At 39.7% G+C, this 16,122-nt stretch overlaps 3 protein-coding genes across 3 annotated transcripts; all 3 read left to right on the top strand.

Annotated features, from left to right (window-relative positions):
* Positions 1-2,200: 2,200 nt before the first annotated feature.
* LOC122653727 (serine/threonine-protein kinase-like protein CCR1) lies at positions 2,201-4,865 on the top strand. The gene has a single exon (XM_043847662.1). It carries the CDS (start codon positions 2,212-2,214, stop codon positions 4,522-4,524), a length of 2,313 nt encoding a protein of 770 aa, XP_043703597.1. The 5' UTR covers positions 2,201-2,211; the 3' UTR covers positions 4,525-4,865.
* A 7,950-nt stretch (positions 4,866-12,815) lies between these two features.
* On the top strand, positions 12,816-13,625 carry LOC122655127. Its single transcript, XM_043849359.1, has one exon. The coding sequence runs from the start codon at positions 12,816-12,818 to the stop codon at positions 13,623-13,625; it is 810 nt and encodes a 269-aa protein (XP_043705294.1).
* Positions 13,626-14,121: 496 nt separating this feature from the next.
* Positions 14,122-14,541, top strand: LOC122655128. The gene has a single exon (XM_043849360.1). It carries the CDS (start codon positions 14,122-14,124, stop codon positions 14,539-14,541), a length of 420 nt encoding a protein of 139 aa, XP_043705295.1.
* The last annotated feature ends 1,581 nt before the right edge of the window (positions 14,542-16,122 follow it).

Here is a 16,122-nt window from a genome sequence, read left to right on the forward strand (position 1 = left end):
TTAATTTAAGTTCTCTCTCTCACACACACGATGTAAACGTATATTCATAAATTCGAATTCGATTTGCATTTGTATTTATTTACGGGCATCCGAATCTTTTAAGAGATATTTGGGAAAAATAATTATCTGATCCGAATAGATTTTCGATTGAAAAATTTTAAATAACTAATAATTTTGAGAGTTTTTGAAGATTCAACTAGTTCTAAGGAATGAGGAAATGAGAACCATTAGACTATAACAACTAAGAGACATGGATTGAGAATGAATCGTACTTGTCGGGGGAGGAAGGTATCAAAAAAGATCCTGTGCATCCGGGCAGCCGGACTGCATGTGCAGCGCCAGACTCAAGGAGGCGCGCTTTGACCGCCTTACCCCTGCTTGGGCAAGGCTAAGGGTGTCAATCAGTGTGGTTCTGATTATTCGGTTCGGTTGCGATGTGGTTTATATTTTGATAAGGTGAAATCAAAATCGAACAAGATAGGAATTAGCTAAAATCATAATCGTTTTGCATACGATCCGATTTTATCGGTTTCTATTCGGTTTTTATAATCCGGTTCACAATCGGTTTACATGCGATTTGTATAGTGTCGTTTTTAGAACTAGTAATGAAGACATCCTTAGTTTTCAAGGCCTTTATATTCCCATATTTTCTCATTCTCTCCCGGTCTCCCTCACTCATCATATTTCCCATGCTTATGTGATAAAAATAAAAATTCCCATCTTTAACCGTCGTTCTATTCCTTTCCTATTTTTTGTTTTTCCATTTTTTTCTTCTCCACATTCACATGATAAACAAATTTTTTATTTTATTAAAAAATTGGGTTTAATTAATCCATTTTAACATCATACATCATTTCCAATTCATACTTAAACAAATATAATATATAGTTAACCCTTTACATTTTACTTATTTTATGTTTCTAGAGTGATACAATAATTATGTTTATTAAATTAATTATTATGTTATTAATTAATCAAATTGATGCATGAGCTAGTATTCGAGTAAGAGTTACCGGTTTCTATTCGGTTTAGAACCACAGTTTTCAGGTGCAAATCAAAACCGAACCAGGAAGAGAACCTATAAAATCAAAACCGGATCATTTTTCTGCGGTGCGGTTCAATTCGATTGTAAATGGTCGATTCCAATTTCGATATTCAGTTTCGGTTTCATTTTGACACCCTTAGGCAAGGCGCTTGGACAGGGGTAAGGCGGTCAAAGCGTGCTGCCTTGAGTTTGGCGTTGCACATGCAGCCCGGTTGCCAGGATGCATAGGAGCCAGGTCCTAAAAGTATGGGTTACGCAAGTCAAGGATGTAAATGGATAGTCAAAAATCAATTTTTTATCATGAAATATCTGGATCCAATCACATTTGATTCGTATCCGAACCTTATTCAATCCGTTTACATCTGACTCTCACTCTCTCTCTCTCTCACATACACACCCATAAATCACACTTCATATCTGTAATATGTCATATCATCCCCCCTTTCATAGTTTTTATTTTAAAATTTTTTTTAACTCTTCTTCGCTTTTTTTTTTATCACTGTGAAATTCTATTGATGATGATACCATTTCATGCAATGGGCCATTGGTGTATGGAGAAGATGATTATTAACGTATAAAATCCTCCACCGTACAATACAGATTGGATTTTGTTTCAAGTTAGTCCCTCTCTCACATGATTTAATACAAGATTGAATAATGGTGTTATCTCTTCTTATAGTGTGAATTGAAATCATGAACTGTCTTTGGTTCCCTTTCTGATGCTACTTTGACATTTTGAACAGGAAAGCCGGAGTTTCAACAAATAAAAATGTCTATCCAGGAAAAAAAAAGAAAAAGAATTTGTTGGTATCTGATTACTGATCCATATGGAAACATGTACACATGGCTGTTCTTGCCTCTGCTCTGTATCAACCCATGAACACACACATGCCTTTGAATGACCTTTCCAATCGGAAAAGTTAAAGCAATATCGACAAACTCTACGCCAGAAGTTGCAGTAACTACCCACCTGTGCGGTTATAAACTCTGAACCCCTTCACAGTTGAGCGAGCTCTAACGTTCCCCGCCGGAACAGTAAAAATAATGGCGTTTCGGCATTCAGTTCATATTCAGAGAATAACTTCTTTCCAGCGGCATTAAGTATCGTTTCAATGAGGAAACCCAGTAAAACCCAGAACAGTACCGAACCAGAGATGCTTTCCCAAATGGGGTTCTTCGGGTTTTCTCGTTCATTTCCACCATGGTTTATGCTTCTGTTATTAATACTGTTAATGGCCACTGGATCTATTGGGTTTGGTTCAATGGGCCCGATCTCTGCAGCGTTTGGAGAAGATGGTTTTTTTTGTGCGATTGATGCGAGCGGGAAACAAGATGTGGTATGCTGGGAGAGGAACAGTTCCTTAACCTCTGACGCTGCGTATTTCAGTGCTCTACCTCCCATGGCAGCGCTCACGGGTGGCGAGGGTTTCATGTGTGGCCTTGAAGCGAATACATCTTTTCCCTTTTGTTGGAACTCGATCAGCTCAGGTACGGATCTTGTCCCTTTCAACCTCCGAAACACAGGTTACTCCCTCATTGCCGCTGGGAAGAATCATGTCTGTGCCATTAGAGGATCTTATTACTCCAATGCCGATTCGGGTCCCGTTGACTGTTGGGAAATGCGACTAAATTCGAATGACACATTGGTTTCCGTCTATAATTCTTCGTTTTTAGATCCGTCTGTTAATAATCTCGTTTTGAGGAATATCGTTTCTGGGGAAGGTTTTACTTGCGGTGGAGTAAGAGAAGTGGGAATTGTTTGTTGGGGACCCAAAGCCGCCACCTTGAAGGTGCCGGCAGTGTCTGATACTTTCGTGAGTCTTGCTTCGGGGAGGGATTCTCTGTGTGGGATATCCGGAGTCTCTGGTGAGGTTCAATGTTGGGGCGTAACTGATTCGTTCAGTTTTCCTCCGCCTGAAACTCGATTCGTGACTTTAACTGCCGGCGCACGCCATTTCTGCGGGATTAGAGAGATGGACCACTCGATCGAGTGTTGGGGGAACTTCGATGCTTCGTCAGTTCCCACAGGTTCTGGGTTCCTGGCCATTGCTTCGTCTGATTACACCACTTGCGGTGTTAGGGAAGATGAACTCATACTTGATTGCTGGGAGATTCATGGCCCGTCGTCAACGGATTACAGCCCTCCATTGCAGCTGTGCAGTCCAGGTCTTTGTACCGCCGGTTCCTGTGGAGAAGGGAGTTTTGTTTTCAATGCTAGCATCCTCAATGTGCCCGAAGTAACAAGCTTGTGCGTCAGGAAAGAGTTGAAGATATGCTCGTCTTGTCGATCCAACTGTTCAGAGGGCTTCTTCCCCTCTAGTTTGTGCAATGAGAATGCCGATCGAGTTTGCACCGCTTGCTCTCTTTGCCAGAATAGTTCTTGTTGGGATGATTGTGGGCTCCCTGCATCTTCGGAGATGCAGAGCCAGCGGCACCACCAGATGAAATTGATGATCATCAGCATTGGGTCTTCTGTTTCGGGTCTCATCTTGGTCTTAATTGGGTGCTTTCTGCTCTACCGTGTTATCACATCTAAGAATGAAAACCCACATAGAGGGAAGACCAAATGTATGCCCTGGTTAAGCAAACCTGTGGAGGAACCAGAGACCAACAATGAACCACCGGCCCCTCTGACCACAGCCTCATCCATTGGAACAACCCAAGTGTTCCGTCTCTCAGAACTTAAGGATGCTACAAACGGGTTCAAGGAGTTCAATGAGCTTGGCAGGGGAAGCTATGGATTTGTTTACAAAGCAGTCCTCTCAGATGGGCTGCTGCAGGTTGCAGTCAAGAGGGCCAATGCCGCCACGATAATCCATACAAACAGCCGGGACTTCGAAGCAGAGTTAGAGATCCTCTGCAAGATCCGACATCCCAATATTGTTAACTTGTTGGGTTACTGTGTAGAGATGGGGGAGAGGCTGCTTGTCTATGAATTCATGCCCCATGGCACACTTCATGACCATCTTCATGGTGGGCTCTCACTTCTGAATTGGACCCTCAGGTTGAAGATCTCGATGCAGGCTGCGAAGGGGCTTGAATACCTTCACAAGGATGCTGTACCTCCCATTGTCCACCGGGATGTCAAGACCTCGAACATTCTCTTGGACTCTGAGTGGACAGCACGAATTGCAGACTTTGGGCTTCTGACCTCTAGTGATAGGGACCTAAATGCAGATTTCACAAGTGATGTATACAGCTATGGGATAGTACTCTTGGAGATTCTCAGTGGAAGGAAAGATTACGACAAGGATTTCACTCCTCCGGGCATTGTTGAATGGGCAGTGCCCCTAATTAAAAAGGGTAAGGCAGCTGCAGTCATTGATCCGAATGTTGCTCTTCCAAGGAATGTGGAACCCTTGCTTAAACTTGCAGATATTGCAGAGCTTGCAGTGAGGGAAGATCCTTCTCAGCGCCCTACTATGTCTGATATGGCTTTGTGTTTGGAGCAACTTGTGAGAAGTGGATTGACCTTTTAGTGGTGAAGGTTGATTGATCAAGGGAGAAGACTGAGCCAAAGTAGCTTTTGCAGACTACTCTCCTATACTGTACATTCTTTGTGAACTGGTTTTATATTTCATTAATTAAATTTTTTTTCTACTTCACGAAGTGAAGCAGGTTGTAATTGTTGCGGCAAGGTTCTGAATCTGTTTTGTGGGTTTTTGCCTTCTTATCTAAGCATTTCACCAGTAACTCTGTTCTTTCTGGGTATAAGTTCTTCCAGCACAAAGTGATGGGATGGTGAAGTTTCAGAGGAAATGATATCTTCTGTAAGATGTATTCTCTACTTATTAAATAAAAGCTTTGCCAACCTTCCCATTGATTTCTCTAGCTATGCTCGTTGCCCTGTATCATAGGAGTTTCTTGTGTTCTTGAATCATCACTTTGGCATAAAAAACAACCAGCTACTCAATCCATGATGTTTGAATGCATCTTTGATTGCCTTACTCACCTAGTGTTGGGTGCATGGTAGTTGATCCACTGTATTACTTTTCTACTATTATGTGTGTTATAAACACAAGAAGCATCATGGAAAGCTCAGAATGGACCATCTTTACTGGACAACTAATAGGTAGTATCAACTTTATTCAATGGCACACTCGCATTCAGTTTGTTACTGGCAAACCCTCGTACCTGTGAATCCCACTAGTAATACAAAATATTTTGGGTGCATAGAAGTCACAGCAGTCTACATTAGAGATGTTATCGTATTTCATAGATTTACAGCTGAAAATGAACCAGTAGGACAATATGGCAAGTTGGCAAATCTGCGATGTATCACATGTATTTGCTCAAAACTGTTTCTACGTAATATAAATAACCAGGTTGCCTAGGTGTATAACTAATTGGGGTTTTGACAGTTTTGTTTGCTCATTTTATAAGTAAAGTAGCTAAATGGAGAAGAGGGGGGGGGGGGGGGGGGTCGCAGTTTTAGTGAATAGACCAGACATGGGTCCCAACTGTGCAATGCTTTGAAAACCTGTTAATGCTTTGGCTTTGCCTTAAGTTTGCCAAATATAATTTTTTACACTCCTATGCTAAACTTCTTGCTAATACTTTTGTTTTAATCGTTCTCATTACATGAGCAAAATGGGGCTGCTAATTCTTTATTTCCAATAATAACATAACTGATAACTTAGCTGTCATAAACTGTGCTTCTTCTTAATCTGTTTCCCAAAAGTCAGACCCTCAAAGGGAACTTATGAACTTAAGCTAAGCTTAAGTCTCACAGTGTGTAGTTTGCTTGATAGGAACACTGCTGATTTTTCAGTCAAGGGCTGCTGATAGCGTTTCCATGGAATAATATTGCTGAGCTCGGAGTTACCTAGAATGAACTCTATAAAGCCCAAGCTCTCATCTTCCTGTAAATAGGGAAATACCCATATCTCTATGTTAGAATCGCAGGTTCGATTCGGTAGAAGCGAATTCAAATTGTTGAACAACTGATGGGAAACCATTCAAATCTCATAACAAAGCTTAGGGTTTTGATCGTTACCTGAAACTTCACAAGCGCAAAGCCTCCACGCGATGTTGATTAGCCCTTTCTAAATTAGTCCCACGCACATGTACAACTTTACGTTCCCTTGAATGCAAGCTCTTCCACAATCAATTGGGTTTTCGCCAAAACCCTGATCACAGACTGATAGAGAAGGAGACTGGGGAAGATGGAAAACCTCAACAATATAATGAGAGCTTGCACCAAGGTTTTTCATAACATATCTATATATAATGTTAAAACCTTAGTACTAAGTGATGAAGTAATTACCAAATTACCCCTAATCTTTCCTAGTAGGAATCGAACCGAATTCTTTTTCCAACTCTCTAGGCAACAAGATATTTTTACTAGAGTCGACCAAATCCTTGAGTCAAAGCCAATGCAGGAATATCCCTTCACTCTCCCACTCTTTGCATTCTGACCTTCTTCTGATCATCTTCTCCTCCTGTAATTGCCATGGAGTCCAAGCTGATGTCAGTTAATTTTTGGTTTGACAGGTGTTGGATGATTTATCAATTGTGGAGAGATCAAAACTAAACCCTTTGCTGTTTAGAGTGTTTCAATCTCGTCTCTGATTACATTGTGAGAGGTATTTGGCGATTCCCTCAAGCTCGATCTCCTTTTCTTGTGAGAGTTTTGATGAGATTTCAAGGGTTCACCTGCCTATTGTTCCTTTTGATGATGTGTGTTCTTGGTCTCTCATCTCTTCAGGTGCTTTTTAGGTTCACTCTGCCTAGGAGGACTTGCGTGGGAAAGGTACTTTAGTTCCTTGGTGGTCTATGGTTTGGAAAAATTTTCTTCAGCCTCGTCAATCTATCTTCGCATGGAAACTCTTCCATGAGAAACTTCTCACAGATGATAAGGTAGTTGCAAGAAGGGTACCTATTACCTCTCGGTGTGACCTATGTTACTGTGCAACAGAGACCTTTCTACATATTGTGCTGGAGTGCAGATTTTCAATTTTAAATTGGAGGTCTTTCTGTTCCTTCTTTGGTGTCAACTAGCATAACCATGTTCCTCTTCAAGAGCTGAGCACTTGGTGGAAGAGGAAATCCAGCTCCATCTCCTTTAAGGACGCTTGGTTTGCAGGCATGGCTTTGATTCCAGATTTTATATGGAGGGATGCAACATAAGACGGTTCGAAGGCAAGAAAAAATCATCCTATCTGGTTTGGAATTTAATTAGAAGAGAACTTTGTGGTATTTCTTCTCTTTTTCCGCAACCGTCCATGTCTGTAAACAACCTGGTGCAGGCTAGAAGATTGGGTTTTTGTTTCCAACCTAGCAGATCACCGGAGTTATTGGAGGTTATCTAGTCTCCTCCGCTTCCAGGTTTGTTTAAACTTAATGTGGACGGCTGTTTGCTGGGTAATCCGGGAAGAGTAGGCGATGGAGGGATGATTCAAGATGAGATGGCTAGAGTGATTTTATGTTTCAAGAGTTTTTTTGGAGTAAAAATGAATTTCAAAGCTGGATTTTGGGCAATTATATTAGGTGTGGAGGATGCGCGTTCTCTCAATATATCAGGAAATTATGGATTGAGTATGATTCTGCTTCAGTTTCGACTCTCATTACTAGGAATTTTGCTCCTTGTTATGTAAAGAAGAATTGGTTTGGGCTTCATTCGTATCTCTCGACTATTGAATGGAAGGTGTCTCATTGCTTCAGGGAGACTAACTCAGTGGCTAACTACTTAGCTAGATCGACAGCCAGATTGATGTACTCATCCATTAATATGTCTTTACCTCCCCTATTCAAGAAGAATTTGTCATATATTGACGCACAATGAACATTGAGATTCCGTTTTATCTTGAGATAAAGTTGTTTTTTTTTCCAGTAATCTGATTGTCCCTGTCATTGATGGCAATGCCGAAGGTGATAAGGGCTTTCTTGGTTAGTGTCTATGTTTGTTTTGATTCTTTAATTTTGTCTATGTATCCTAATTTTCCTCTATATTTAATACAAATGATCTTTAGTGAAAAAAAAGGGTTTTGGATTTGTACATACTAGTTAGGGTGGAACGAATTTCCATGACAACATACAGTTTGTTATACCTGTGACCCAATCTGTACTTATGATATTTGTGTGCGTGTTGTAGTGTAGTTTGGACAACCTTTCGGAGTCTCGAAGGAAGACTTTGACTAGGTAAGGTTTAGACTTAGACTTTGTAACTAAATCTTGCATGATTGGTTCTTGACCATTTTCTTAGCTTGTATGTGCATTAAGTATACTCTTTCATGCCCTCCTTTCATGTACAAACAACCCCTATTAAAACCCCTCTCAACCCCTACCTAAATATCCTTGAAGTAGGCGAGATCATTGGAGTCAATTCGATTCTAGTTTGTTGTCATTGCTTAACATCTAGATTCAAACATAATTTCGAGGGCCTTCTCTTTTAATCTGATCAAAGGTTTCTTCATGAAAAATGTAGCCTTTTAAGTCTAGTTTAAAACGCATTTTGAATCATGTCATTTCGTTATGTATTGACCGAGTTATGACCGAAACTATGGGCATAGGTCAAACCCTATGGATGATACATCATGTAAGCTGGCAGACAATGCATCATCCGCCCAGTGTAAAAAACCTTCACTGTGAATGTTATTTTGGATTGGTTCCATCTTGCCTCAGCCTAGGGCTTAGCCTTTAGTTATTTTAGACTATTTGTGACCCTTGTGGCCTAAATTTATTTGGCCAAAAACATGTCTTAACATGTCTTAAACCCATTTTGGACCTTGAAACCAATCTCAGCCAAACAAGTCCTTAGATCCTTAGCTAAACAATATCAAAACCCTTTCCTCTCCTCATTTCTCTCTTTCTAACACCTACGAGAGGAGAGAAAACGTAGGAGACTGAAATAGAAGGAAGAAGGAGAAGAAGATGGTGGAGTGACTCAATTGCTGTCCCAACTTCATTTCTAAGCCAACCTTGAGCTCTACTCTCATTCCAGCACCTTAGGAGCTCACCCTAGCCAAGGAGCTCGTGGAGGAGAAGAAGATTGAGCCACTCCAAGCTCAAGAACACCTCCTTCAACTACTTCCATCGATCTTCATTGTAAGCAGCCCCTTCCTCACTTTGATTCCATTGATTCTTACTTGATTTCTCTTGGAGATTGCTTACTTAGATCCCAAACCATGGGGCTTCTTGCTCCAAGTGCTTTGATCCCTTCTATTTGATGTTAAAGACATCAACTATTGACCTAGAATCACCCATCCATAGTCCCATGGCTTAATTGCCATGAAACCCTCTTGAAGAACCTCCAATTTGAGGGTTCTTGATGTTGGAACTTATCCAATCTTTAGCCAAATCATAGGGCTTCTTGTTCTAATGTACTTAAACCTTCTATTTAGTATTATTGATGTTAATTAATGACCCCAATTGAGGGATTCCCAACCCCATTGTAATACCTGTGCCCAAAATATAAGGGTAATTCAGACTTTTCACCTTATGTGCAGAAACTGTACCAGTGGACCAGTGAAGGATGGAATCTTGGTCCTTAGCATACACACTTGAGGTAAGAACCTTGCTAGTATGTTTAAAGTGTAAGTTCTTGGTAGGCATACTTGTAACTTCACCTGTACATTGGTTATAGGCAATTTTTATTTAAATATATTTATTTGTAGGCCTATTAATATCTAAACTATTTGGCCTGGTGGTTAAGACTAGGGACGTAATTAAAGTGGTCTAAGGATCAAATCTTGTGTGAAGCATTTAAAGAGGGGATTTTATTCTTTTACTTTGAACAGCATGGTGAGTCCCACTTACAAACTACTAGTGAGAGAAAAGGAGAAAAAATCCACGTTTGAGGAGGGATGAGTGTGCTCCACAGCTTGGAGGTTTCTACCCGAGGGAAATAAGGAGATAGGAAAGAAAGGGGGAGAGAGAGAGGGATCATGAGATAAATACAAAGAAAGAGAAATTGAGTTGCAATAGGAAAGAGTGGGAGAAAGTGGTGAAAGGAGAAAAGAGAGAAGGAAAAAGAAAAAGGAGAAAGGAAGGAGGGAAAAACTTCATACCTTATCCTTTGCTCAAGCTTGGGAAGACAAGGCCTTGTATCTAAAGGTTCGATTGTTTATTTTGGTTCAAGAGCTGTAAGTAAACATCATACTTCAATTCCTGTATTTTTCCACCTCTCCAACTAGGATTTTCAACTTGATCTTAATCCTCCTATCGATGTTGATTTTAGTTAACCTATAATCTAATTCCTTAATTCATTAATGCTGATTTTTGCTTAATCTATGATCTAATTCCTTAATCCATCAATGCTGATTTTTGCTTAATCTATTATGTAATTCTTAATCATATCAATGCTGATTTTTTGATTAATCTATGATCAAATTCTTAATTATATCAATGCTGATTTTTATCTGATCTATGATCAAATTTTTAATCCTATCAATGCTGAATTTATTTGATCTATGATCCTACTCTCTTATTGATCCTTGTTATATGTTGATTTACCAAGATCCTTTAAATCAAAGCATGAAGGATATTTCAATACCATAATTTTCCTAGCATGAAATTCAATTGAGGTTTTGACAATATGCATGATATTTTAAGAGATGAAAATAATGTTTTCACATGGATTTTTATATTGATACAAGTCTTCCTATGACTATGTAATTTTAAAGAATTATGTGGTATCTATCGGAATGGGTAATGTCATATTGTTTAACGCTGTATCACGTTATAGGCTGTATTATGTTACGGGGCAATATGTCACACTCTCGTAGGTTGTACCAAAAATATTTTAAAAGAAAGGTTTAGAATGAAATCTGAATGTGGTAAAAGGTTGTATTACGTTATAAGCCGTATCACGTTACGGGACCATAATTCAGATTGTTCTTTTTATTTTTATTTTTATTTTCTTTGTGTTGAATTAATACTGTTAAAGGCTGGAATTGAAATGGGTTATTTTTAGATAACGTATGCATGGCATGACATGAAACTGTTCCTTGTCTCTATTCGATTTGTTGTCTTAAATCCTGATTTACTCTTGACTATTGACTTTTGTTTCATGACCCTTGATTTAATACTTGAAGGGTTGTATGATGTGTACTTGCTAAGCTTTTTCCCAAAAGCTTACCCCTTTATATGATTTCAGATGGTGTGCCTATAGAAATCGAACCTGAAACTCTTACTTGGTGGATGGGCGAGTGGAGAAGAGGAGCCTCGTAAAGACATTGATGGACCCTTTATATTTGCTGTTAGAGAATATTAGGGACTGTTATCAGTTTAGAACCTTTTAGAATTAATGTTCTATTTTGAGACTTTATGGAAGAATTTTTATTAAGGTTTTACTTTAAGTTTTGGAGATGATTGTAATAGGTTAGTTTGATGGTTTGAATAAGATTTTCGCTGAATATCTCTGAAAAATGGTTACTAGTGATGATTTTATGAGAAATCATTTTTTTTACCACACGTGTGATTAAATCCGGTTCATTACCCTTAAACGTGTCGATCCTTGAACCGTTAACAACCTAACTCCCAAACCGAAAGACAGGGTGTTATATAGTGGTATCAGAGCCGAAAATGTTTAGGTTGGACTCTAAACTAGAAATGTGAACCTAGGACAGTGATTTGGAACCTAGAAGAACTTAGAAAACTCAAATTTTGGAATTTGAAACTTAGCAGAATTTTCTACAGTGGACAGAACAGTAGACCGAATTTGAGCATGAGATTTGATAGACTTAGAAGTGGGTTTTTGATCCAAAAATTTTACTGAAGATAGTTCCTTATGTGTGGAGGATTTCCACCAAATTTAGTTTAAAAAAAAGATGATTTGATAGGTCAAATAATTATTGGAATCCGGATGGTACTATTACAATAAAAATCTGGAACCCGAGAAAGAATGCAACAGAGGGGATACTTCCTGATCGAATTTTAAATTGAAGATTTTACAAGAGAAACCCCTATGTGTCCTTTGGACACTAATTTGGGTCAAAATAGACACCAGAAGTGCATTCTAAAAATAAAACTCCATAGCTAGTCAGAAACCAGTGACAGTAAAGACACTGTTGTTGCATAAAATGAAAGCCTGATCTAGAGACATTATCTTAATGTGATTTTAGACTATGATAAACTTTAATGAAGTAGATTTCGAGAAAAAATTACTTCCTTAGACACGGGGTTTGGGAGACCCACTTTTTGATTTTTACGAATTGTGGGCCTGTTTCTGTTGAAATAGAGACACTGAAATAGAATAATTTGAAAACCAAACTTAGAGACTTCCCCCTGATCTGATTTTTTGGATATTATAAAACTCTAAGTTAATTTTCATTATAAATTGGTTTCAATTAACCTAGAGTTCTAGAAATTTAAATCCATAATTTTTACCTTAAGCGGACAAAATTGGAGGAAGCAGAATTTAAAAAAAAAAAAATGAGTTGCAACCTTGGGGTAGTGAGTTTGTTGATTTCCTTTTGTTGTGTCCCTTGTTTTGGTAGGTACCATGCCTCCTCATAGATCTGATCGTCGTGGTAGGGGTCGACCACGAGGTGAGTATACGCCACCACCACCCACTGATGGGAATCCACCCAATGATGAAAATCCTCCACCACCACTAATTGGGAATTTACCGCCACCACCACCGTTGGCAGCTGGAGTGATGCCTCAAGCTTTTATGGGGATGTTTGCGTCTTTTATGAACTTTGTGCAGACCCAAGCTACTGCTGGACAACAACAACAGGCTGCTAGTGGAGCAAATAATGGTAATAATGGGGGAAACTAGGGAGGTCAATTTAATAATCACCTAGCAGGAAGAGACGATCAGGCCAGAATGTTGGAATGGTTCAAGAAACTTGGGCCACCAAACTTTAAAGGGGTTGGCACTGACACACTTTGGCCCGCCAGATGGATCCAAGAGTTGGAAAAAAATTTTACTGCTCTGGGTTGTACCGACCAACAAAAGGTCTTTTGTGCCACATTCATGTTGCAAGATGGGGCCCATTCCTGGTGGATGGCACATAAACAAATTTTAGAAGCTGTTGATCCCATAATCACATGGGTACGATTTGTGGGAGCTTTTTATAAAAGCTACTTCCCTAACAGTGTGAAAGTAGCAAAGGAAGCTGAATTCTTACAATTAACTCAGGGGTTAGACACTGTTATGACTTATAAGAAGAAATTTGAAGACTTGAGCATGTTCGCCCCAGAACAGGTTGACACTGAAGAAAAGAAAGTCAGAAGGTTCTTGGGAGGCATCAATACAGTGCTAAGAGGGCCAATTTCCATCTTCAACCTCACTTCCTATGCAGAACTGATAGAGAAGGCTTTGACATTGGAAGAAAACTGGAAGGGGAACATAATCGATACTTCTGGAAAGGGAAAGAGGCCACTAGAATTTCAAGCTGCCAAAAATACTCAGCCTCATAAATTTGTAAAAACTCAAGATACTCCAAGAACTCAGGAAGCACCAGCTGAATTGGAACCTTGCCGCATTTGTGGAAGATCTCATGGAGGACCATGTAGATACGCTGGTATCATCTGTTACAGCTGTGGACAAAAGGGTCATCATTCTAAGGTCTACCCTACCCCAAGACAGTTCCCTGCACCTACTAGATCACATCAGACATCACCACAGGGTTAGCCTTCTGGTCTGCCTCCATGTCCTCCATGCTAGAGACAGAGATCGCAGGGCACACCGCAGGTACAACAACGCAATCAACCTGCACCTGAAAGTTCAACACCTAAGGCACAGTCTTTGCTCTCTCGACTGAGGAAGTGGAACAAGCCAACGACGTGGTGACATGTATTTTTGGTTTCATAAATTTAAAGTGTTTTGATGAATTATTAAAGATGTTATACCCTTAGAGGAAAACCAAAACTCACACAAAAAAAAAACCTACGCAGGTACTTTAAATGTTGCTTCTCTACCTACTTGAGTTTTGTTTGATTTTGGAGCAACGCACTCTTTTGTGTCTAAAAGTTTTGCCCAGAAGTTGAATGTTAAACCAAAACCTTTGAAACAGAAATTAGCAGTAACTTTACCATCGGGTGCAACACTGATAGCTGAAACAATTTATGAGGCATGCCTAGTACAAATAGAAAATAAAACACTTGAGGCAAACTTGATACTTCTAGACATGAAGAATTTGGACGTGATCCTTGGAATGGATTGGCTATCAACTTACCGAGCAACCATCTCTTGTTATGATAAGGAGATAATTTTTAGACCCGAAAAAGGAATGAAATTCAAAATTTCTGGTTTGAAGAGAGGAAATGCAACCGTACCAATTACATCAGCAGTACCAGCTAGGAAGCTTCTCTCTCAAGGATGCCAAGGTTTCCTTGCGGCCGTGGTAGAGGAAAAGAAGGAAATTAAAATAGAAGATATTGATGTGGTTAGAGATTTCCCTGATGTCTTCCCAACAAATCTCATGGGAGTACCTCCAAATATGGAAGTGGAATTTACTATTGACCTGATACCCGGTACGACGCCTATCTCTAAAGCACCTTATCGGATGGCACCAGCTGAACTAAATGAGTTGAAGGAGCAATTGTAAGAACTCCTAGACAAGGGATACATTCGACCTAGTGTATCGCCTTAGTGCACTAGTCTTATTTGTGAAAAGAAGGATGGGACTATGCGGTTATGTATCGATTATTGTGAACTCAACAAAGTCACCATCAAGAATCGATACCCACTGCCTCGGATTGATGATCTCTTTGATCAGTTGCAAGGGGCAAGACTCTTTTCTAAGATAGACCTACGATCTGGGTATCATCAGTTGAAAGTGAGGAAGGAAAACATATCCAAGACGGTGTTCCAAACACGCTATGGACACTATAAATTCGTAGTGATGCCGGTTGGTTTGACTAATGCACCAGCTGTATTTATGGACCTCATGAACCGGGTCTTCCATGAACACCTGGACAAGTTTGTCATTATTTTTATTGATGACATCTTGATCTACTCGAAGAACAAGGAAGATCATGAGCAACACCTCAGAATCGTCTTACAAAGGTTGCGAGAAAAACAACTCTACACCAAGTTGAGAAAATGTGACTTTTGGCTTGATCAAGTTATGTTCTTGGGCCATGTTATCTTAGCTGGTGGGATTTCTGTTGACCCGACAAAGGTAAAAGTAGTGACCAAATGGGCCCGACCTACTTCTGCAGCAGACATTCAGAGTTTCTTAGGAATGGTTGGCTAATATAGAAGGTTCATTGAAGGCTTCTTCGGCATTTCCACATCTTTGACTGCTTTGACTAGAAAAGGAGTGAAGTTTATCTGGATAGAAGAATGTGAAAAGAGCTTCCAAGAGCTAAAGAAGAGATTAGTGACTGCACCGGTGTTAGATTTACCAACTGGCATAGGTGGAATGGTGATCTATAGCGACGCATCTCTAAGGGGGTTAGGCTGCTTTTTGATGCAAAACGGGAAAGTCATAGCCTATGCTTCTAGACAGTTGAAAGATTATGAGAGGAATTACCCTACTCATGACTTAGAGTTGGCCGCTGTAGTGTTCACGTTGAAGATATGAAGACACTACCTGTACGGTGAGAAGTGTAAAATTTACACAGATCACAAGAGTTTGAAATACTTCTTCACCCAGAAAGAGCTCAACATGAGGCAACGCCGATGGCTAGAGTTGATCAAAGATTATGATTGTGACATTTTGTGTCATCCAGGGAAGGCGAACATAGTAGCAGATGCACTCAATAGGAAATCACAAGGTTTATCTACAGCTATGTTGATTGAGCAGGTAAAGTTGAAAGAAGAAATTGAGAGCCTAGAATATATTGGGTTTGATCATCAACAGACCAGCTGCTTTATTTGCCAGCTTGACGATTCAAGCTTGGTCACTGTTGGATCAAATCAAAGAGGGGAAATTAAAAGATGAGAAATTGTCTAAGGCTAGAAAGGCAATACAATAAGAGAAGGAAACACAGTTCAACATCTCTGATGATGGAATTATACGATTGGGAATACGGCTTTGTGTGCCTGACGATGACAATATAAAGGAGTTGATTTTGAATGAAGCTCATTGCCTTAGAAAGGCAATACAAGAAGAGAAGGAAACACAGTTCAACATCTCTGATGATGGAATTATACGATTGGGAATACGGCTTTGTGTGCCTGA

This window comes from Telopea speciosissima, chromosome 3 (genome assembly GCF_018873765.1).
Source record: "Telopea speciosissima isolate NSW1024214 ecotype Mountain lineage chromosome 3, Tspe_v1, whole genome shotgun sequence".
Classification (NCBI taxonomy): domain Eukaryota; kingdom Viridiplantae; phylum Streptophyta; class Magnoliopsida; order Proteales; family Proteaceae; genus Telopea; species Telopea speciosissima.